The sequence below is a fragment of the Engystomops pustulosus genome, chromosome 4 (assembly GCF_040894005.1).
Source record: "Engystomops pustulosus chromosome 4, aEngPut4.maternal, whole genome shotgun sequence".
Taxonomy (NCBI): Eukaryota; Metazoa; Chordata; class Amphibia; order Anura; family Leptodactylidae; genus Engystomops; species Engystomops pustulosus.
Window position 1 is genome coordinate 18783720 of NC_092414.1, and position 25411 is coordinate 18809130.

General features: G+C 42.3%; 1 protein-coding gene across 8 annotated transcripts in view; it reads right to left on the reverse strand.

Moving 5' to 3' along the window:
* NTF3 (neurotrophin 3) overlaps window positions 1-21926 on the reverse strand; it is a 62540-nt gene extending 40614 nt beyond the window's left edge. For 3 of the 8 annotated variants that reach the window (XR_011854781.1, XR_011854780.1, XM_072145390.1), the window contains exons 1-2: window positions 21038-21926; window positions 20024-20101 (exon numbers count right to left, since the gene is read on the reverse strand). Coding sequence is in view for 2 of the 8 variants with exons in the window: in XM_072145390.1 (XP_072001491.1) it covers window positions 20024-20044 (21 nt within the window). In the remaining 6 variants the exon portion in view is untranslated. Of the gene's footprint in view, window positions 1-19989; window positions 20102-21037 lie in introns of those variants that run through there. The other 5 variants (XM_072145391.1, XM_072145395.1, XM_072145394.1 and 2 more) reach the window with 5 other exon arrangements.
* Between the last annotated feature and the right edge of the window lie 3485 nt (window positions 21927-25411).

The window sequence follows — 25411 nt, forward strand, 5'->3', positions numbered from 1 at the left end:
AGATCAAGAAGATTTTCAAGTCATAATATATTACTGAGATTTTAATTTTTTAGCTTATCTAATCTTGGAAAACTCGTACAAGGAAGACAAACATAAGAAAAATTGTATTTCCTCTGCTCCGACTCTGAATTTTAGCCCTGTAGTGGCCTCCCAGTCTTCGGCACCATTGACTGAACCAAGATCTTCGAATCAGGCATCTTTTTTGGTCAACCCTTTGCCCAGGCCTTCAAGGGTTTTTTTCGGGTTCTGTTGTATTACAAAGACCATGAAATGATCATATCTCCTAAACTCATGTGACATATCTCATAGGTCTACCCAGTGTCAGACCGGCCCATTAGAGTAGCAGAGGATCCTTAGGCTATAACCAAATACTGGACCATAGAGTTACCTAGCGGATGATGGAGAGTAGACCACGAGAATCATTTTAACTGGTGGGCCCATTCCTACTTTGGGATTAGTCTACCCAAACTTTGCTCTATCCTTTGCAAAATGTAACATTTTCCATTATTTATATATTTTGTACCATTCTATATCCTTGAAGAACAACTATCCCAGGATTGATTGACTCACTGGGAAACCCCAGATCCGTTGTCACACTGGAAATTTCATGATCAGTTGACCCACATGAGAGCCTGACTAGGAATTCCAGGATCCATTGACTCAAGTAAGAACCTGACTGGGAATTCCAGGATTTGCTGTCTCACTCGGAATCCAAGGATACATCGACTCATGTGGCAACCTGACTTGGAATCCCAGTATCCATTAACCAGCCATTCTAAGCAAAAATTTAATAGAACCATGAAGCAAAGTCCTCTAAATATGAGTCCACCAAGGACCTGTATTGAAAGGTTCAAGGGATATATAGCCACCACATCTTAACAAAAACACCACTTGCAATTCCCTTAAGATGGAGGCAACTAAATGACCCTTTTACCATGAAGAATACGAGAGAGAAGAAGACAAGCCACCACAGGAGGAAAACATTTCACAGCATTTCTTCATATTGTGCTGACTCATTGTCCGGCAGGTAAGGGAAGAAGTTCAGTAGGTTGGGGTGTGACTCAATGTTGGACTAGAGATCCTTAGAGTCACTACTGGATATTCATAGAAAGTACTCACTCAATTTTAATTGTCCTGCCCCGGAGATGAGTACGGGGGCGGATGTCTATCCCTCATGAATCCCTTATCGATGTTGATTCTTGGAAAACCCCTTTAATCCAATCCCCTTTTATCCATATCTTACCTATCTATAATGAAAGCCAATGAGGATCCTTCAATTCCATTTTGAGTTTTTTCTATGTGCCTTGACATTTAGGTCATAACTAGACCCCTTTTACATCAGTACGAGGTTGAACTTTACAAAAAAAAGCTTTTAAGCTACATAAACACATGAAACCATGATCCTACATCAATACAAAAACATCAATTCTCTCTATATATCCATTTGCATGACCAAGACATTCAATCATGTCAACAATAATATAGAATATTATTGGATATCTACCAAACAGGGCATGACCGGTGGAAACCCCACCCCAATGAAAGTAATTGCCGCCAAGTTACTCACTGCCCCTAGTGTCTTTCCATCCATCTTGGCCTCCATTATTGCCAACAACCTTCAATGCAGTGTTCCTGTAGGGTGCATGTGTAGATTTGTTGAAATTATAAGGGCCAGTTTACCCAAAACTTAAAGGAGTAGTGTCAAGTTTTACATTTATTGCTGATTCCTGTTTGGCCTGACCTCTTAGATGATCCAGAAGTGTCAAAGAAGGCAAAGGAGCACAAGCCCTCAAACGGTAGCTGGACAATTCTTTTTGGTCCCTGGTCATACAAGGAACCTTCCTCCATAAGAAGGTGCCTGAGCCTTATAGGTACTTATCTGTATTCCTGAGTCCCAACTTTCTTCTACAACTCCATCCCTGTTCCTAAGACTCTGATTCTTGGAGTCAATCCTGGTATGATTTGACTCAGTACTGTTGCCCTCTGGATTCCGTTCGATCTCCACCTGCCCTGATCTCAGCTTCTTGATGTGTATTACCTGTCTAACCAATGTGTTTTACTCATCCATTTTTCACCAATACCAATGCTATTCAGAAAATTTGGGGCTTTGTGAAGTTATCAAAGGGAAATTGAACATTTTCTACCAGGGTTAAAGAGGATCTTTCACCACATTCACCAACCTCATCTCTTTGCATCACTTAACGGAGGATGTTCCACAGATTCTAAAAAAAGTTGTCATTTTTCGCTCTATTCCCCATTGCTCCCAAACACTCATTGTCAGTATTTTCAACTCTCTACCGTCACATAGGTAGAGCCAGGCTCAAGCTAGGAACACCCATCTGACAGCAGAGAGCATAATTAGTATATTATCATGTTCATTTTAGCACCCCATATACTAATAGGACCCTGCCAGACGGTTGGTCATGGGAAGATTTGTTGGCTTCTACCCTTCTTACAGTAGAGACCTGAAAATAATAATGTTGATTGCTCAATGACAGAGGCTACAGGGAAAATCCCAACTATGCCATGCAAAAAGTCAGTGTTGATTAAAGTAGTAAAAGACCCAAAGTCAAACTGAACCACAACCAGATGTCTAATAGCTGGTAATAATAGTCTTGTGTTCATCTCCAAAGAGTCAACTGGAAGGCAATCCAAAAAGATACTCCATATTCCTACAAATCCAGTGTTTATAGGTGGATCATTAAACACCTAGAAGGTCACCATGACCCATTATCTTGACTTACATTATCTTCTAATGCTCTTCTTGACTTTTGAGTATTAATACCTTCTTGTGCTCAACTCCAAAGAGTCAACTGGAGGCCAATCCAACAAGATACTCCATATTCCTACACATCCAGTGCTTACAGGCACATCATTGAAAACCTAGAACGTCATCATGACTCATTGGGGGTCATTTACTAAAGGCCCGATTCGCGTTTTCCCGACGTGTTACCCCGAATATTTCCGATTTGCGCCGATTTCCCCTGAATTGCCCCGGGATTTTGGCGCATGCAAGTGGATTGTGGCGCATCGGCGCTGGCATGCACGCGACTGAAATGGGGGGGACGTGGCCGAACAAAAACCCGACGGATTCGGAAAAACCGCCGCATTTAAAAAAAAAAAAAAGTGTCGCGGAGCTTGCACTTACCTTCACTTGGAATAGGCCGGTGAACTCGAGTGCGTTCCGATGCTCTTCAGCGCAGCAGCGCCACCTGGTGGACGTCGGAGGAACTACCTTAGTGAATCCCGGCCGGACCCGAATCTACCGCAGAGAACGCGCCGCTGGATCGCGAATGGACCGGGTAAGTAAATCTGCCCCAATATCTTGACTACCATTATCCTCTAATGCTCTTCTTGACTTTTGAGTAATAATACCTTCCTGTTCTCAACTCCAAAGAGTCAACTGGATGCCAATCCAACAAGATACTCCATATTCCTATACATCAAGTTCTTGAACACCTAGAAAGTCACCTTAACTATAAATATCTTCCAATGCTCTACTTGACTTTTGAGACCAGAAAAGTTTGGGATCATAAGTAACTGTAGAACATTTTCATTAGAACTTCAGATAACACCTCAAGGATTTAGTATAGAAAACATGGAAGATGTTCTAGGTCTACCATGAAGGTCTGGAACATCTTTACTCAAGTTACTTTCTTTTTCGATTGGAAAATATTTCTAAAGATGGAAGGGAAATCCTCTGACGTCACGCTCACAACGTCATGGGTAAATCCTTTGACTAAGAGGATTCTTGGGTTGCCTTTGGGCAATCCTACTTATCTTGGATCTCCTACAAGTGTTAAAGGACGCTGTGCTTCAATTATAGACGCTGGATAGTTTCCATCAGGAAGTCATTTACACAGTAAGTCTGTTTTTCAAGAAATTCAAGACTTGTGGAATATTGACCTTCTAAGGACCAATTACAGCCTAAAATTAAGGGTAAAGTTACTTTGAGGTAAAGGGGGCTGGAATTATAACAAAATATGCTAAATATCTTATAACAGGAAGGTATTGTGAGAGGAATCAGTCCTATTGGTGGTTGTGTGTAACGAAATAGAGTAGAGTACAGTATGACTTGTGGTCAAACGATAGATAGATAGATAGATAGATAGATAGATAGATAGATAGATATGAGATAGATAGATATGAGATAGATAGATAGATAGATAGATAGATAGATATGAGATAGATATGAGATAGATAGATAGATAGATAGATAGATAGATAGATAGATAGATAGATAGATATGAGATAGATAGATATGAGATAGATAGATAGATAGATATGAGATAGATAGATAGATAGATACGAGATAGATATGAGATAGATAGATAGATAGATAGATAGATAGATATGAGATAGATAGATAGATAGATAGATAGATAGGAGATAGATAGATAGATAGATAGATAGAAACCGGAAAGTCTATAAGCAGCACAGGACAATCAGGGTGCAACAGCCGTAGGTCCCTGGGCTGGGGTCCGTCTTGGTAACTAAAGGAAATAGGCAGCACTCCAAGGTAAGTAGAAAAGGGTTGATCTTTATTCCAAGTGGGACGTTTCGGCGTATACACACGCCTTTTTCAAGCATAAGGTGCTAAGTGCATGTCCAAGTATTTAAGGACCAAGCCAGTCAATGATTGGTCAAGTTACAAAGTGACCGTGAATGAATTACAAAAGTGTGAAACATTACCTATACATAGTGCTGTATACAAAATTGTGAGGTACATAAGTTAAAAGGACAATCATGTCATTATTTGTGTCAACAACAATATAAATATACATAGTAGATAGAACGTGCAATAAACTCCTCCCACCAGTATCGCGGCCACGCCCACGTCTCCTCGTGTTCATTCATGAAAATTCAGTAGCTCATCTCCATCCACCTGTGATTGGGCGCCGTTTCGGTCGCAACCCGGAAGTGACATGCACGACCTCAGGCGCAGACCGGAAGTGACGTCGCCATGGGAGCGCGCATGCGCTCTGACAGTGGAAGAAGACGGCGGCCATTTTTGGTCAGGGCAAACCTATTCCAAGAGGTATCGGGATATGGAAAAGATGTGAGCATATAGCCAAATGAACATTGTAGGAACAGTGGTGGTACCTGTGGTGAGTACTTATAGTGATCTCACTCTATGGTCTACCACCCGTCCGGGGCGGAGCTGGTCAGAATGGCCAACCCGTTCCCTTTAGGGATTACGGTAGTGGTACCCAAGTCCAGAAGAGTAAAGAGATAACGGTCCCACCTCGGTTCAAGTGCAAATAATAGTGGTGGATGGAGAGAGCAAAGTAAAAAATTTTTTGGTGGAGACGTGGATGAACGGTCGTCACTCGGATGGGGGTGGTGATATATGGTAAAATCTAATATAAAAGAGAAAAAAAGCATGTTAGAGAGGACATAAGGGTATCTCCCAAGGGTTGTTTACATTTTTGAGTATCGAAAGAGTAAGACATGCAGTATACAATTCAAGGGAGACCATATATGAACTGCTAATAATTCAGATGATACTTGTAAGGTTGTATTCTATGTTCAAACCCTGAGGTTGTATGGTATTAAGTCGATGGATCCACATAAGTTCACGTTTTCGCAATAGCAAACTTCTGTCCCCACCTCTTCTCAGAGGGGGGACATGATCAATGAGGGTGAAACGTAATTGAGAATCAAGATGTCCAGCCTCACAGAAGTGTCGGCTGACAGGTAAGTCACGTTTGCCTTTTCTAATGGTGTATTTGTGATGTGTGATTCTCACCTTGAATTCATTGGTAGTTTCCCCAATGTATTTCAAGCCACATGGGCAACTGAGCAAGTATATTACAAATTCGCTATTACATGTCAGGTAATGACGTATTTTATAGGTGCGTCCAGAGTGAGAGAAAGTTTCTCCTTTTAACATTAAAGAGCAATTAATGCAAGATCTACAAGGGAAGCTACCTGTACGAACGTTACCTAGTAGCCCCCTTTGGACTGAAGTTCTCAATGGTCCAACGTCAGACTTGACTATGCGGTCACCAATATTTCTGGCACGGCGATAGGACAGTAATGGGGGATTTCTGTACTCAGGGACGCCGGATGGTTCTCTGGACAGAATGCCCCAATGTTTTTTTACAATTGATGCAACCTGATTACTTTTATCTGAGAACGTTGTGATGAATGGGATTCTGGTTGGACCCTGCGTCTTATTTTTAGGAGATAGAAGATCATCCCTGTCCCGACTGTCAGCTAAAATCATGTTTTTGTAAAGGATCTTTTTAGGGTAACCCCTCTGTATGAATTTTTTAGTCATTTTTTTGGCATTGTGAATGTATTTTTCACCCGTGCTAGAAATCCTCTTGACTCTGAGGAATTGACTCAGAGGCAGGGAGTTCAGCATCGGACGTGGATGTGCGCTGTCATAACGGAGTAAGGTGTTTCTGTCCGTAGGTTTTGTATAGAGGTCAGTGGATAGTGTGTGGCCTTCACGTGTAACCGAGACATCTAGAAATTGGATATTTGTGTCGGAATGTACAACGGTAAATTTTATATCTTCGTCAATGGAGTTTAAAAACAAATGAAAGGCAGAGAGATCTTCTGGCGTACCTGTCCATAGGAGGAAGACATCGTCTATGTATCTCCACCACCTCAGAACACGCTGGAAGTGGTGGGACACATAGACGAAGTCCTCCTCCAACGACATCATCATAATATTTGCGTACGATGGGGCCATGTTCGCACCCATCGCTACACCTCGTAGTTGAGTATAAAACTCATTACCAAAAAGGAAATAATTATGGTGTAAAATAAGATGGAGTAGTTCTAGAATGAGTGAAATAGTCTTGGGTGAATGGGTGGTTTTAGAAAGACACCTCTCTACTGCCCGCAGTCCTCTGGTATGATCAATAGATGTGTAGAGGGAAACAACGTCAAAAGAGGCTAACAACAAACTGTCATGACCTGAGATATCCACTGTTTGTAATTTGTGTAAAAAGTCAGCGGTGTCACGTATATATGATTTACTGTTTGTCACAAAACCCCTCAGTATCTCATCCAAAAAGATGGCAATATGTGAGAAAATTGAATCGCTACCGGATACAATCGGTCGTCCGGGGGGATTGGAAAGTGATTTATGTATCTTGGGAAGTACGTATATGACTGGAGTGATGGGATGTGATACCGTCAAGTATTTGCGCATATTCTCAGTAATGATACCATCCGTCAATGCTGTATCGAGACAGAGTTTAATCTTACGTGCAATTTCAAATTTTGGGTCACCAGAAATCCGTTTATAGACATTAGCATCATCAATTTGGCGGCGGATCTCCGCCAGGTAGGTTGAGGTGTCCATGATGACGACAGCCCCGCCCTTATCGGCTGGCTTGATGGTAATGTCGCCATCATGGACCAACCCCTCCAAGGCGGAGATCTCCGCCGTAGTCATATTCGCATGTCTCAGGGGTCTATTCTCTCTGAGAACCTGGATATCATTTTGGACAGCCTGAAAAAAAGTATTAAGAGCAGGTACATCAAGTTGGGGAGAAAAGTTGCTTTTGTTAGAGAGTCCAAATTGTTTGGGATCCAAAGCATGATATTCTGGTCTGACACATACAGGATTATTATGAAACCAATACTTTAGCTTAATGTTGCGAAAGAATCTACATAAATCAACATCAACCTGGAACCAATCTGTATCTGCACATGGGGCACGTGAAGGCCACACACTATCCACTGACCTCTATACAAAACCTACGGACAGAAACACCTTACTCCGTTATGATAGCGCACATCCACGTCCGATGCTGAACTCCCTGCCTCTGAGTCAATTCCTCAGAGTCAAGAGGATTTCTAGCACGGGTGAAAAATACATTCACAATGCCAAAAAAATGACTAAAAAATTCATACAGAGGGGTTACCCTAAAAAGATCCTTTACAAAAACATGATTTTAGCTGACAGTCGGGACAGGGATGATCTTCTATCTCCTAAAAATAAGACGCAGGGTCCAACCAGAATCCCATTCATCACAACGTTCTCAGATAAAAGTAATCAGGTTGCATCAATTGTAAAAAAACATTGGGGCATTCTGTCCAGAGAACCATACGGCGTCCCTGAGTACAGAAATCCCCCATTACTGTCCTATCGCCGTGCCAGAAATATTGGTGACCGCATAGTCAAGTCTGACGTTGGACCATTGAGAACTTCAGTCCAAAGGGGGCTACTAGGTAACATTCGTACAGGTAGCTTCCCTTGTAGATCTTGCATTAATTGCTCTTTAATGTTAAAAGGAGAAACTTTCTCTCACTCTGGACGCACCTATAAAATACGTCATTACCTGACATGTAATAGCGAATTTGTAATATACTTGCTCAGTTGCCCATGTGGCTTGAAATACATTGGGGAAACTACCAATGAATTCAAGGTGAGAATCACACATCACAAATACACCATTAGAAAAGGCAAACGTGACTTACCTGTCAGCCGACACTTCTGTGAGGCTGGACATCTTGATTCTCAATTACGTTTCACCCTCATTGATCATGTCCCCCCTCTGAGAAGAGGTGGGGACAGAAGTTTGCTATTGCGAAAACGTGAACTTATGTGGATCCATCGACTTAATACCATACAACCTCAGGGTTTGAACATAGAATACAACCTTACAAGTATCATCTGAATTATTAGCAGTTCATATATGGTCTCCCTTGAATTGTATACTGCATGTCTTACTCTTTCGATACTCAAAAATGTAAACAACCCTTGGGAGATACCCTTATGTCCTCTCTAACATGCTTTTTTTTTCTCTTTTATATTAGATTTTACCATATATCACCACCCCCATCCGAGTGACGACCGTTCATCCACGTCTCCACCAAAAAATTTTTTACTTTGCTCTCTCCATCCACCACTATTATTTGCACTTGAACCGAGGTGGGACCGTTATCTCTTTACTCTTCTGGACTTGGGTACCACTACCGTAATCCCTAAAGGGAACGGGTTGGCCATTCTGACCAGCTCCGCCCCGGACGGGTGGTAGACCATAGAGTGAGATCACTATAAGTACTCACCACAGGTACCACCACTGTTCCTACAATGTTCATTTGGCTATATGCTCACATCTTTTCCATATCCCGATACCTCTTGGAATAGGTTTGCCCTGACCAAAAATGGCCGCCGTCTTCTTCCACTGTCAGAGCGCATGCGCGCTCCCATGGCGACGTCACTTCCGGTCTGCGCCTGAGGTCGTGCATGTCACTTCCGGGTTGCGACCGAAACGGCGCCCAATCACAGGTGGATGGAGATGAGCTACTGAATTTTCATGAATGAACACGAGGAGACGTGGGCGTGGCCGCGATACTGGTGGGAGGAGTTTATTGCACGTTCTATCTACTATGTATATTTATATTGTTGTTGACACAAATAATGACATGATTGTCCTTTTAACTTATGTACCTCACAATTTTGTATATAGCACTATGTATAGGTAATGTTTCACACTTTTGTAATTCATTCACGGTCACTTTGTAACTTGACCAATCATTGACTGGCTTGGTCCTTAAATACTTGGACATGCACTTAGCACCTTATGCTTGAAAAAGGCGTGTGTATACGCCGAAACGTCGCACTTGGAATAAAGATCAACCCTTTTCTACTTACCTTGGAGTGCTGCCTATTTCCTTTAGTTAGATAGATAGATAGATAGATATGAGATAGATAGATAGATAGATATGAGATAGATATGAGATAGATAGATAGATAGATAGATAGATAGATATGACATAGATAGATATGAGATAGATAGATATGAGATAGATAGATAGGAGATAGATAGATAGGAGATAGATAGATAGATATGAGATAGATAGATATGAGATAGATATGAGATAGATAGATAGATAGATAGATAGATAGATAGATAGATAGATAGATATGAGATAGATATGAGATAGATAGATAGATAGATATGAGATAGATAGATAGATATGAGATAGATATGAGATAGATAGATATGAGATAGATAGATAGCTAGATAGATAGATAGATAGATATGAGATAGATAGATATGAGATAGATATGAGATAGATAGATGGATAGATAGATAGATAGATAGATAGATAGATAGATAGATAGATAGATAGATAGATAGATAGGAGATAGATAGATAGATATGAGATAGATAGATATGAGATAGATATGAGATAGATATGAGATAGATAGATAGATAGATAGATAGATAGATATGAGATAGATAGATATGAGATAGATAGATAGATATGAGATAGATATGAGATAGATAGATATGAGATAGATAGATATGAGATAGATAGATAGATAGATAGATATGAGATAGATAGATATGAGATAGATAGATAGCTAGATAGATAGATAGATATGAGATAGATAGATAGATAGATAGATAGATAGATAGATATGAGATAGATAGATAGATAGATAGATAGATAGATAGACAAGCGCGGAAATACAGATCTATCCATATCTGGAGTGACAGCTTCACCATTAACTAGAAGTGATAACTTGGTTCCCTCCGTTCCTTTACGTAATAATCCAGTCTAATCTTCTCAGCTCAGATATGGGTCACACTCATCATGCCGACAGTCAATGACCATAATGACCGATGACCTTAATTTCCATACGATTATATCTGACAAGTAATTAGAGAAGTTGGCTAGAAAATTCCACAGCACAAGTTATGTGCCCTGGAGACCTGTCAGACAGACGTAGAAGTGTAAGTGATCTCTAGACCTTTGTCTCATTGTGGGAAATTTTTACATTTTTTTGATGGAGTTCTTCCCACCAGTCTTGTTTGGCAGAAGCCATCAACTTTGTAATTACTTTGGTGGTGTCTCTAAGCTTTCCTCCGATGGCGGATGTCAGGAGATAGAAGGAGTGGGCATAAAAGACTTCAACATGCCCTATAGCTTCGAAGAAGTTACCAGAAGTCTTAGTCAGTCTTAGATAATTGTGCATAATCATGGGGTCTAGGAGCTATAGTTATATGAAGCATTGTCCAGCTTAAAGGGGTTTCCCGGATTGTGATGTAAATGACCTATCCAAAGCCTAGGTCATCATCAACACTCAGTGGGAGCCAACTGAAGAGGGGTTCCAACACTCAAGAGTAACCACATTCCAGAGGACCAAAACTCAGTGTGGGACCAACAATCAGTGGGAGACCAACACTTATTCCAACTGAGCCAAAAATACAATGGGGGTCATTTACTTAGGGCCCGATTCGCGTTTTCCCGACGTGTTACCTGAATATTTCCGATTTGCAACGATTTCCCCGGGATTTTGGCGCACGCGATCGGATTGTGGCGCATCAGCGCCGGCATGCACGCGAAGAAAATCGGGGGGCGTGGCCGAGCGTAAACCCGACGGATTCGGAAAAACCGCCGCATTTAAAAAAAGAAATGTGTCGCTTGGGACGTGCTTACCTTCACCTGGTCCGGCCCGGTGAACTCCAGCGCGTTCAGATGTTTTTTCAGCGCAGCAGCGCCACGTGGTGGACGGCGGAGGAACTACCTTGATGAATCCCGGCCGGACCTGAATCCAGCGCAGAGAACGCGCCGCTGGATCGGGAACGGACCAGGTAAGTAAATCTGCCCCTATCCCTCTTTTCTCCCAATGCTCTATTTCAGGAAGGGTTGGGCGAATTCTCAGTTTAGGACCAACACTCAAGGAGACCAAAACTATGTGTTGGGCCAACAGTGGGGGAACGACACCTATTCCAACAGAGCCAAAAGTCCAGTTCTGCTTCTCTCTCGATGCTCTATTTAGGGAAATATAAGGATGGGGCATCATAGATTTCAACATGCCCCATCTTTTTGTTTTACAGAAGAAGAGTCACCACCAGTGGTCTTTTTACCTCCTCTTTGAGAAAAGCATGCATGTGTATGAGGTTGGAAGTGTGCAATATTGATATAGTCCATCAATATCAGATTGATGAGGGCCCTGAGGGTCTCTCAGCAGAACAGTAGCTCAACTGACGTCCAGAGGGCCTTCACTTCTCAGAGAGTGGAGTGATCTTTCACCTTCGTTCTATCTGTTGAGTGGTGGAGTCTTGAATGTTGGACCTTCATTAGTTGAGCTTGTTGACCAATCACATTCCTAGATAAATTCTTTAACGTTGTCCATCCTCAGTCATCCCAACATGATGAAGCCTTCTTAGAAGCAACATCTGCCAAATTCCCTATCGTGTATGTTACTTGATGCCATAACCTCAAAAGGGCTCTTTGAGGAGCACTCTCAGGTCTTCGCGAAGGAGTATAATCTTGGTTGGAGCAGCTCAGAGCAGGACGCTAAGGGGTTACCGCAGACAAACAAACACTTGAGGTTTACGGTTGGATTTCGCTGTGGTTGACTTCAATCGTACTCAAGTGAATTGTGAATTGTAAACTATAATGAAGAGTTGTCTAAACTCTGAGAACTTGACTTAAACAGGCAAGAAGAGGTTTTTCTGCGTTCCCCAGACTACAATAGGATAAGTGAGCTGCATTCAGCTAGGAAATTGATGGGTGGTATCTATCTGATAGGACATGGACATATAGCATTACTGCCTAGACTTATACAACTGATCATTGTTGGCCTCAGACTCAGCAGATCATCAAGGATCTGACCTCTAACACTTCCTGTGATCAAGTGATCGTGCCTCGTGAGAAGCAAATATTTACCACACAGCGCCTACTACAGGTGGTTAGTAGTACGACATAACACTTACAATCATCACCAGGTCTTTCCTAGCAGCTCTGAAGACATTGGGGCAGATTTACTTACCCGGCCCATTCGCGATCCAGCGGCGCATTCTCTGCACAGGATTCGGGTCAGGCCGGGATTTATGATGGTAGTTCCTCCGCCGTCCACCAGGTGGCGCTGCTGCGCTGAAAATCATCTCAACGCGCCGGAATGCACCACCTCGGACCAGGTGAAGGTAAGCGCGTCCCGAGCGACACTTTTTCGGTTTTTAAATGCGGCGGTTTTTCCGAATACGTCGGGTTTTCGTTCGGCCACGCCCCCCGATTTCCGTCGCGTGCATGCCGGCGCCGATGCGCCACAATCCGATCGCGTGCGCCAAAAACCCGGGGCAATTCAGGTACAATCGGCGCAAATCAGAAATATTCGGGTAACACGTCGGGAAAACGCGAATCGGGCCCTTAGTAAATGACCCCCATTGATCGGTATTGTCCCTGAAAAGATGTGTAATCAGACCTTTAGGTATATTATTAGTAGAAGCAGGACTGTGAAATATGGATTTATAAGTTCTGATTGACTGCTTTAGCATTGAACAGGAAGGCGGCTACAGCTTATAAGAATACAGCAGTGTGAGGACGCAACCATAGTAATGCTTGAATAGAAACCCATATTTCACAGTCCTGCTGCTACTAACAACAAAAACAAAGGTGTGATTACACAGATCACAATACCCAACACTGTCTGCAGTGAGCCCAGCAGTGGGTGGACATACCCCTAGCTCTATAATACTGGAATATAAATCCATATTTCACAGTCCAGCTGCTAATAAAACAAAAACAAACGTATGATTACACAGATTGCAATACCTAACACTGTCTGCAGAGAGCACAGCAGTGAGAGGACATACCCCTAGCTCTATAATACTGGAATATAAACCCATATTTCACAGTCCAGTTGCTACTAACAACAAAAACAAAGGTATGATTACACAGATAACAATAGCTAACACTGTCTGCAGAGAGCACAGCAGTGGGTGGACATACCCCTAGCTCTATAATACTGGAATATAAATCCATATTTCACAGTCCTGCTGCTACTAACAACATACACAAAGGTCTGATTACACAGATCACCAGGGACAATACCTAACAATGTCTGTAGTACTGTATGATCACACCTGCTGACAGATTTATTGGGTGGCAGAGCTGCGGGCCGGCCTGGCATAGAATTTCACAACAGACTGAGCCTGAACAGGCCCACTCCACTGCCAGCCGGGCCCCCTTTACGGGCCACCACTTCTACTTGGCATGGGGATGACTTAAGTGGGGTAATAAGTCCAATTCCAGGCCTCAATCGGCAAACCCTGATAAATGTTCCCCTAAATATTCCCAAAAACATGGAAATCCATGTATAAGATAGACACTTCAAGGGGTCTATCATCTCCACTTGGTTGGAGAGTGAAGTTCCTCCTGCCAAGACTGAAGGCACCTCAAAGACGGGTAGGAATAGGACCTGCCCTAGATTTTGGGGGGGGGGGGGAGTTGGGGGGCAGACTCCACATTCCCAACACAATAATTTAGCACACCATGAATACGCCCAATCGATAGCAATGGAGCCATGAGTTGCTGTTTGTGCCCTTATCTTATGGTCAAAGTGCATGAGGTCTAAGAATCTGATGGGTGGGGGTCTGACTACAGGGACCACCCACCTATTATTTGAACAGGAGTCTCATTTGCACATATTGGGGGTCATTTACTAAGGACCTGCTCTTTTTCGTCTGGTTTCCCGAAAATTACCGGTTTGCGCCGAATTGCCCCGGGTTTTTGGCGCACGCGATCGGATTGTGGGGCGCAACAGAAATCGGAGCGCGTGGCCATCGGAAAACCCGATGGATTCGGAAAAAAGTATTTAAAAAAAAAAAATGTGTCGCTTGACACGCGCTTACATGCACCCAGGATAGGATGGTGAACTCTGGCGGACCTCGGCGCAGCAGCGACACCTGGTGGACATAGGGCGCACGACCTTAGTGAATCGCCGGAAGACCCGAATCCTCGACGGAGTAAGCTCCGCTGGTTTGCGACAGGACCGGGTAAGTAAATCTGCCCCATTGATGTGTCCTAACGCCATTTCTAAGAATAGTGGTTGGGTGTCTCTGGCAGGGGTGCAAATGTCGTAAGGCGAGTTGAGCCTCTCGCCTCAGGACGACACCAACTTCAAAAAAGGTGGAGCAACACCCATTGCGTTACACCCACCAGCATCTCTTTACACCTGACGTCAGCAAGGGTGGTAAACATCGGATGGACAACCCGCTTACTTTTGGGTCATGTTTAGGGGGGGGAACTTTTAAATATTCTCCCGTTCTAGTAATCGTCGAGGATTCTATCGGTCAATTTCACTTGGTACAACCCCTTTAAGTTTATTAGGAGGAATCAGGGAAGGCAGAGAACCTGGGGGAACATGGTTCTCCTAGTAGAGCAGGAGGTGGGGGAAGACCTGGAGCAGCTGCGTCTTCTAAGTCACCACTCCCGAAAAAAGTACAAACTCAAGGATGAAGGCAAACACGGTGACTAATTCGGAAGGATATAAAACAAGACAATGGCTATTGTAAATGGTAGGGTATATGGTGGAACTAGTCATATCACCACGGGAACAAGCCACCATCGTCAACACAACAAGCGCCGGCGGCTCGTTAACCGAGACCTCCCCATTGACGGGCACCCTAGGAGGGCACTCAACGTACAACGAGAGAACAAGATTCTTTCTTTTGGATTTACTCCAAAATTTTTTTACAACCTAAATGCAGGCGCAGTTCTACTTCCATCCCTTCTGGGCATTTATTTGTAGACAATGGAGTCTTAAAGACACTTTGCCTCCTTTCACATTCCGAAGGGAACATCTGTTAATTTTCGACTTTTGGATGGTGAAACAATTAACCCTTAATTGAGAGAAAAGATCTGACGGATCGGTATTTATCATGTATGGATAGGGAGTGCTTAAAAACATGATGAGAAAGGGCTCTTAAAGGGGTTGGCCATGACCAATCTCCCTTCCAGGACCTTATGATAGTATTCATGAATACATGGTTAAAGGGAACCTGTCACCAGGTTTTACCCCACTAAATAGCCAATACCCCTTCCAGGACCTTATGATAGTATTCATTAATACAAGCTTAAAGGGAACCTGTCACCAGGTTTTACCCCACTAAATAACCAGCCCTTTCAGGTCAGTGATGAAATGTCCTTTCTAGAAATTCCATCTCTTATGTGAAATCTCACCCCTTTACCTATAAAAATCTCTTCAATGCCAGGCAAATATGACTCCTCTCACATAATTTTCACCTGAGATGAGTCAAGTTTAATGGTTGCAGGAGTAGTGTCACTTCAAATGCCCCTCTTCTTTTCTACAGCACCTAGAAACACTCCTGGTGTCATGTTAAAGATAAGGATCTTTCAGATCACATTAGGATTTTATGGGTTTGTGAGGGACAGAACTAGAGATACAGGCAACTAAAAACATAATTAGGAATTAAAGCTGCAAATAAAGTTCCCACCTATTTATTTTACAGGCTGTATGTCCAGTTTTGTAGATCATAAACCCATAGAAAGATGAGATGGCTCAGTGGTTAGCACTACAGCCTTGCAGCGTCCTGGTTCAAGTCCCATCAATGTCAACATCTGCAAAGAGTTTGCATGGCTTTCCTCTGGGTCCTCCGGTTTCCTCCCACACTCCAAAACATACTGGTAGGTTGATTAGATTGTGAGCCCCATTGGGGACAGGGACTGATTTGGCAAAACTCTGTGCAGCGCTGTGTAATCTGTGTGTGCTATATAAATAAAGGAATTATTATATTTTATTATCTTTAACATGACTTTAAAAGGTTATTTCTAGGTGCTACAGAACAGAAGATAGGGGCTTCTGAAGTGACACTTCCCTGCACCAACTAAACTTGACTCATTTCATGTGAAAATGGGATGAGAAGAGTCATTTTTGGAGGAGATTTTTGATAATACAGTAGATGGATGAGATTTCACATAAATGAGGGAATACAAGGCAGGACATTTCATCCACGACCTGAGGGATCGGGTTGTTTAGAGGGGAAGACCTGGTGACAGGTTCCCATTAAGGTCCTAGAGGGGAGATTGGTCATGGACAGTTAGAAATCACATGAGCCATTTTATGGTCAGGAATCTCTGGCTGATGAGGTAAAAGACAGGAGGCTTCACTTTACATATCAAGAAAGTGGAGCAGAACTATTACTAGATGTATATTGGTAAATTACCTCATATCCTGTATGCCCCCCCCCCCCCCACTTACACACACATTACAAAAAACATAAAGATTTTAAGTATGTTTCTATGGGATGTGTAGTACCACACATAACCTGTAGATAGGTAGATAGGTGTTGACCTCTAGGAGAATATGCAAAGTTTTCCAGGATGGGATAAGGAAAACCCCGCCTCTTTTAGCTACCTTGTAAGGCAGCTCCCTTAGCACCAAGCATGACCTTCAGGAAGCCTAATGACATCATGCGGGATTAAGACCAAACCAGTAGATCTATTCCAGGAGGAACAGATTCCCAACTATAGACATCACTGTTTCGGCCTGATTGGGTCTCCTCAGTTCACCATAGGGAACTGGTCTGCCTGAGTGAGAGGCTTTTGACTAGGGTCGGGAAGTAAAAGTTGATGGACCTCTAGTAATGGATGTCATACTTTGAGGGAAATTTTGAATATATACCCCCAAGAAACGACAATGTTGATGTTTTCGAAGATGCAGTGCCTACACAGATCTCCAAAGGATATCTTTGCTCCTGTTGACCATATAGCACCTCCAGGGTAACCTCAACTTTATTTTGTAATTCTTCATTTCACCTGCGGAGGTGCTATAGAAAGATTGAACACTTGCTATACACATACACTGTACAGCTGATCAATACTGGTCACTCAACGGGAAGATCTGAGTTACTCCTGGTTCAGTCATTCATGGTACAAGCAGTACACAAGAAAGAACAAAATTTGTCACGCCAAATAAGATGTTATAAATTCTCCAGAGTTTTTCCATGGAGTTGGACTATTATCTAGAACATCTTCAAGATGGACTTGAAGGACTCAGATCTTCACCAATCCATGGCCCTTTCCATCTTTCACTACATTTCAATCCTATTATTCTGACATCATTAATATCTTTTTATTTAAGCCCATCCGTTCCAGAGTAATAACCATTATTTACGGATATCCATTGTCAGGTGGGCGGAGCCAGGCAATAATCTCCGGCCCAGGACCATGGTCAAGAGTCTAATTGGCTTGGTTTCAGGGTAGTATTAATGTATGATGTGCTAATTAGTCTCTCTACTGTCAGGTGGATGGTCCTGTGCTGGAGCAGACAGCCTGGCTCCACCCATCTGACAGTAGGGATCCGAAAATAATGCCAGTGATTAATCAGGACTTGTGGGAGCTAGAAAATAAATCCCAACTAGGCCAGAATCATTGGTGCAGTGTCTGTGTAGGAGTTTGAAGTTAAAGTAGGTGGTCAAAGGTCCTTTTCGGAGACATGATTGATGTTCTGAACCTTCTTCTACAGAGACACCATCAACATTGCCCGTATCTTCCACCTCATTTTTTCAAACCTAAATGAATATGCAGTCCAACCAAAGGCAGAGATGTTTCATTTGCATTATTTTTGATCACGGTTCGTCAACTACTCACGTTCATGGTGGAACCACTGGGCTACTAACTGGTTTGGATGTCTGGTAGACCTGGTGTTCGGGTCAACAGTTGGCAAAATGTTAAACTCAAAGGGCTCATTGAAATTCTCCTCAAGGTTAACCATTTAGTACTTTGATACAACTCTTAAATTCTCAATATCCTTTTTTTGTTCAGTCTAACTTCTCTACGGGTCACACTTTTCCAAAAAACCGAAACCAAGTTCGACAGCATCCAAAAACATTCCATGGCAATTTTTACTTGCCACAGATAACTCAACACGTGACCAGCTCACCGTCAACTGGCAATGACTATTCAAAAATATCCAGTCCAATCCTATTAGTGGAGAATTACCGATGAGATTCCCATACCCCTGCTAACTCATTGCCTCAAAGTAATTACTGCCGAAAAAAAACTAAGTGGAGGATTCCAGCCGAAGCTGAACTTCTGACTTGAGGATTTCAAAAAAACACACGTAAATACTCGACTTTAATGGTTTTTCCCGAGCGAGGAAAGTAATTAGCTGAGATCATTCATCGTTATAACACCCCTAGCTTCCCTTTAGCGTTGAGTCATAATCATCTATTATGCCCATGCATGTAGAGATGACTACGTCGCCATCACTCAAGTTGATCACCGTACATGCCAAAAATTTTCACACTCTCAAATTTTTTTTTTAATTATAAACCTACCAAACCGTCTCGGAGTTTAGAGTGTTATGTCTATCTCTAAGCACCGATGACATTTGTTACACAAACACTCGATTCTTACCGGGGGGGGGGGGGCGAACCCAACACTCACTCTCAAGAACCACCGATGAGGTCGTAACCACATAAATCACGACCCAACGTGACGTTTTTCGACCCGCCGGTTACATTTTTTTTTTAAGACGAGGCACTTGAACACATATAGAGTTTTTTTTCCAACCGATTTTTTTTAAAAAATCTACACTTAGCTAAAATAAATACAGTAATAAAACAGCTTGACACGACCTCGGGAACGGGACGTTATTTTTGGAGACCGCACTCTATTAAGTAACTTTTTAAGCATGTGGAAATGGTATGTTCAGAATGAGTTAGACCCCCAGAGGTCCCTCGAATAGTAAATAACCCTATCACCACACTCGACGAGAACACTTACAGTATCCAGCACATGTGGACGGAGCGTCGTAATATTAAAAAAAAAACTAAAAAAAAAAAAAAAACACACACACAAACAATGGTGGCGAATGTTTAACTAAGCTGCCAGCTTAAGTGCATTACCTGAGCAGGAAAGCAGTGAGAGGAGAGAGAGATTTGGACAGCTTTTTTTTTTTTGCAAGGGCTAAAATTTGCCTCTGGGGTAAATGAGGTCTGTTACAGCTAGTTCTACATTCCTTTTGCGGAGAGCAAAGAATTTATATCAATTTTTTTTTATATATTTTTTTTTTTTTTAGAATTTTTGTTCTCAATAGAGACGCAGACGCAAAACAAAAAAAAAAATCCAAAAACACCTGCAAAATTTGTAAATGCTAAACAATTAACAATTAAAATAAGGAATATTTTTGAATTTTTTTTTTAAAGTCTACCACCCCACCTCCCCCCCTCTCCCCTTTCCTAGGACTCGGCTGCCTACCTTGCTTTTGCAGATCACAGGTAATTTTTCTTACCGTGGCGGTTGGATTGACCATGGCATCCGTGTTAATCTATTAAGAAACATCGACATGTAGCTGAAGTTAGCTGGAAGTCTATTCATTCAGAGTCACCGAAAAAAGGGAGAGAAAAAAAAAAAAAAGTAGCTTTTTTTTTTTTTTTTTTTTTTTTTTCGCGAGCCTTGTACAAAAGATTTTTCTGAGTTGCTCTATGGGTGAGGAGCCTTAAACTCTGAGTCTTGTGAACATAATCTGCTCGATTATACCAAACCAGCCCAGCCAGATGGCTCGGTGCTCTGAAGAGTAACCCTTTCCCTGCCAAGCGTCTAAGCAACGCTCTGCAGAATCTCAGGAGCTGCTACTTGATTTTGACCTCCGGGAAAAAAAAACAAAACAAAAAAAAAACTAGACGTCTAATTTCTTTGTTTTCAAAACTTTAAAAGTAGCTTTTTTTCTATTTTTAACTTTTTGTAACTTTTTTTTTCCCTCTAATAATTTTTTTTCCCCATTCTTCATAGACAAAGAGAACTTTTTATGGCTTAAACAATTTTGAAAACGTTAAGATTTTTTTTTTTTTTTTTATTGGTCAATAAAGCCGATTTTAGTCGATTTTTTATAAAAAATTTCAGTTTAAAGATTTTCTAATTTTTTAAAAATGTTTTAATATTCTTAACTTATTAAAAATTCGATTAACACCACTCATTTTTAATAAGTTTAGAATATTAAAAAAAAAATTTTTCAAAATCGATAAGTTCTATAGAAAACCGTGCTCATAGGCAAAAACATTCCTTCCATCAATCTGCAAATCTGACCCCGGTCAAAGTCTCTGTTATGACATTTTATGAACATACAGATCTATGTATAGATTAGCCGCCGTCATTCAGAGAGGACAAATGTCCGAAAATCTCAAAATCTTATCTTATTTACGTAAAAAAGAAATGTGCGGACGTGTCAAAATATATGTTAGACTACGAGTCGAACAGTTAGGATAACATGTATATTCTTGCAATTCTTAAGTGGACCTTCAAATACCTTTTAGAGACCGTAAGCATTGGGTTACATTGAAATTAGGTGCAGTTGCTTCTATTCCACTTTCCCAAAACTCCTTTTGTTCCCGAGTATATCCATCTCCAGTTTCCACCCTTTTTGCATCTTCAAATATCTTTTGGCATTTTGACCCTACCTGTGCCCTCTTTTCAGGAAATCCTACACCCTCTTCTGGGTCTAGGATTCTCAGTAGGGTAAATTTCACTTGGAATCCGAAGAGTTTTTCCAATCAGATGAAATAGACAAAACAGCTTGAAAAAAATCTGCTCTATACAAATTGCCCTGGTCTGAACATCCCCGGCTGTTGTAATGGTCACAGTCGGGTGCTCGCGACCAGACACGTAAGAGGTATCACCTGCACGATCCTGGGTGGAAAATTCTTTCGAAAACTTCTTCTCGGTAGCTCGTAGCAGCGTCAATGGTCTGAGCATTTTTCTGAGTCCACAAAAGTTGAAAGAAAAAATTGCAAAGGTTTCCCAGATTGACTCTCCAACATGAGTCCCAACAACCGATCGGGGAGTTCCATCCAAGCCAAGTCAAACGGAGTGTAGTGAAAGAGTTGGCTGGCAAATCTCCGAATATGTTTTCCCATAGGAATACACCACCCCCCCTGGATAGTTGAGTGACAGATTAAGCCATCCAATGCAGTTTTTTAGAGACTAGAGAAAGTCTTCGGAGCACAACGAGAGTCAATCAGTCTTGATGGCCACCACCGGGAGAGGGGGGGGGGGGGTTAACAATCCACCGTAGATAAGGTAGATCTACCAGGTTCTTTCATTCCCAAGTCTGTCTACGATAAGCAGTGAAAAAGCTCACGCTTATTACAGAGCTCCCGAGAGACTGAGAGAGAGAGAGAAAGACGTGGACCAAGGCTGACTCCTCTATTGCATAAGGATTGTTAAGGGTGGTGGGAGGGTGGGGTGGGGTGTGTGTGTGTGGGGGGGGTCATAAGCATAAATGTGAGTGTGTGAGGGGGGATAACGTATGTGTGTGTGTACTGTACACATTTGCATGCAAACAACACGCCTTGTAACCCGATATCTGACAGCTAAAACTTTGCCAAAAAATGTCCACACTGAAGAAGAACGTCGTGGAGAAAAGCTGAAATATGAAAACATCTCACCACCAGGTTCTGCAAACATCATCTAAATCTTTGATCACCCGTCGTAAACCTGACTCTTTGAAAAAGGATTCTGGATTTTATTACAAGGACGGTGAATTTTTTGGGGTTTTTTTTGTTGTTGTAGAAGAGGTTGTCTTCTACACAACCCAACGAATGTTCTTCATCTCCCCCTGAACTTGACGGACGAGACTGATAGAGTCGCAGCTAAGACGTGTTATAATCCAGAGCCGATTGTGTTAGGCCCTTCCTGAGGAATTAACTTGGGTATATTTTTAGGTACCTTTGCACCCTGACCATGTCAACAAACATGAAAGGAGGCACGTGTGCTGAGATATTCCTGAAGACCACAAAGGATTCCAAAAATAATCCCCGCACCGGATGAGTCTTATAGATGTAGGCATCACTTCTTCCTTATAGACGACTGGCTATTCTCTTTTTTTTTTTGTCTCCTCACACACGTGGTTCTGCAAATATGATCGAAAGTTGTCGAGCTTCAGCTACAGCAACAGCACCACTCTGTGGTGAACGGAGGTAAAAAATTTTGGGAAAAAAAAGGTGAAACATTTAAAAGTGGGGCTCATTTTTTAAGGGTCCGCCGGATGCATTTTTGTCGGGTTTCCCGAAGATTTCCATTTTGCGCCAAATTGCCCCGGGATTTTGACGATCAGATTTTGGCACATCGCCGCCGGCTTGCACGTGACAGAAATCGGGGGGCGGGCCGTCGGACAACCCGACGGATTCGGACAACGCGTGGGATTTAATATTTTGAATTGTGTCACAAGACACGCACTTACATGCACCGGGAAGAAGAAGGTGAACTCCGGCGGATCTCGGCACAGAAGCGACGGATGCAGGAACTCGGGTGCACGACCCTAGTGAATCGCGCCGGACCCGAATCCTCGTCGGACAACGCACCGCGGGATCCCGACCGGGTAAGTAAATCTGCCCCATTGGGGCACATTTACTAAGGGTCCAAATGCCGCACTTTCGCAATCATTTTCATTTTGCACCGAATTGCCCTGGGTTTTTGGCGCACGCGATCCGGCTTGCATGCGACAGAAATCGGGGGGCGTGGCCGTTGGACAACCCGACTGATTCGGACAAACCGCGGAATTTAAAAACGGAATTGTGTCGCAAGATCAAGCACTCACATACACCGGGAAGAAGAAGGTGAACTCCGGCGGACCTCGGCGCAGAAGCGACGGATGCAGGAACGATCTTAGTGAATCGCGGCAGACCCGAATCCTCATCTGACAACGCACGGCGGGATCGCGACAGAACCGGGTAAGTAAATCTGCCCCATTGTGTGTACAAATTTTACGTGGGGAGGTGTAAAGAGTTAACAAAACCAAACCAATTATTTTGACGGGTCCCAAACGGCCAAAAAAAAAATGTACACAAAAATATCATATAAATATGAAGTTTTTCGAAAACTGCCCTTATGGTACATGTGAGTGCCACACATTTTTGAATTTAGGAATGAAGAAGATAGTTCCACCATAATATCATATTTGGAAGGGCAAAACTTGAGGACCCAAGCCTAGAAGCCTTAGACAGAAATGTAACCTTTCAGCAGCTTTACCTCTTTTTACAAAATTCCCTCTTTTTTTGTGAGATATCAGTCATTTTTCTATAAAAATCTTCTCCAAAGTCATATGAGCTGAGAAGAGTCAAATTTTCATGAGATGAGTCAAGTTTAGCTGCAAGGGAAAATCAATTCAGATGCCCCTAGCTTCTGTTTGTAGTGCCTAGAAATAAGTTTGTGGTGTTGAGAAGAGTCATATTTGCCAGAGATGAGTCAAGTTTAGAGGCTGCAAGGGAAAATCAATTCAGATGCCCCTAGATTCTGTTCTATAGTGCTTAGATATAAGCTTTTGGTGTTGAAAAGAGTCATATTTGCCAGAGATGAGTCAAGTTTCCCCTATTTTCTGCTCTATAGTACCTAGAAATAAGCTTGAGAAGTGTTGAGAAGAGTCATATTTGCCAGAGATGAGTCAAGTTAAGAGGCTGCAGGGGGGAGTCCGTTCAGTTGCCCCTATCGTTTGCTCTATAGTACCTAGAAATGTGTTACTGGTGTCATATTAAAGTGAAGAATGTCATCTTTCAGATCACATTGTGGTTCTGTGTTCTGAATAACAGTTAAAAAAAAAGAACTGGATGCGTGTCAGCAGCTCACTTTTCCAACTATGTCTTAACTGTCTTTATCACTGGTCGATCTGAAAAGTGAGATTGTTATGTTTAATATGACACCAGTAACACATTTCTAGGTACTATAGAAAATAAGATAGGAGCATCTAAACTGACTCTCTCCCTGCAGCCTATAAACTTGACTCATCTCTGGCAAATATGACTCTTCACACCACAAGCATATTTATAGGTACTATAGAAGAGAAGATAGGGGCATCTGAATTGATTTTCCCTTGCAGCCTCTAAACTTGACTCATCTCATGAAAATTTGACTCTTCTCGGCTCATTTGCATATGACATTGGAGAAGATTTTTATAGGTAAATGAGTGATATTTTACATAGAAGAGGGGATTCTGTAAAGGGAAAACTGCTAAAAGGTTCCCTTTAAGTTACGTTTCTAGCACAGGTCCACCAGGAGATGTTGCTGGTATCCAAGAAAAGTGACTCATCTCCTAAGAAAATAACGTAAAACCGCTTGGTGTGTCCTAACTTTTATAAGGTCTTACATACATGTTGAGTCCTGTGAGGGAAGTTCCATAAAAATGTTCCTTCTCAGGGTAGATACAGTCCTCAAAGGTTGTTAAGGTGTTTATAAAAAAAAATGGGGGGGGGGGGGGGCTATAGATATAAAACCCAAATACACGTTTGACTACAAAAAGACAAATAAATGGGACATAATTATAGCTTAACTGATGTGTGGGATTCTCGTGTATAGGGGTGCACCAGCTATGAGGCGAGTTGAGCCTATTACCTCAGGCAGCACCACCTTTAGCAAAATGGGGGAAAGCATTAGGGACGCAGTCGCCTGCTACAAATCTGACTCTTAAAAAAAGTCAGAGGGGGCGCCATTCCATTGTTCACTTCAGGTTCACTCCTGCCTGTATATTTACCTTTGATCCCTCACTTAATGTAGCCTTCAGGACTGAATTCATAGGGACAGATTTACTTACCCGGTCCATTCGCGATCCAGCAGCACGTTCTCTGCGCTGGATTCGAGTCCGGCCGGGATTTATTAAGGCAGTTCCTCCGCCGTCCACCAGTTGGCGCTG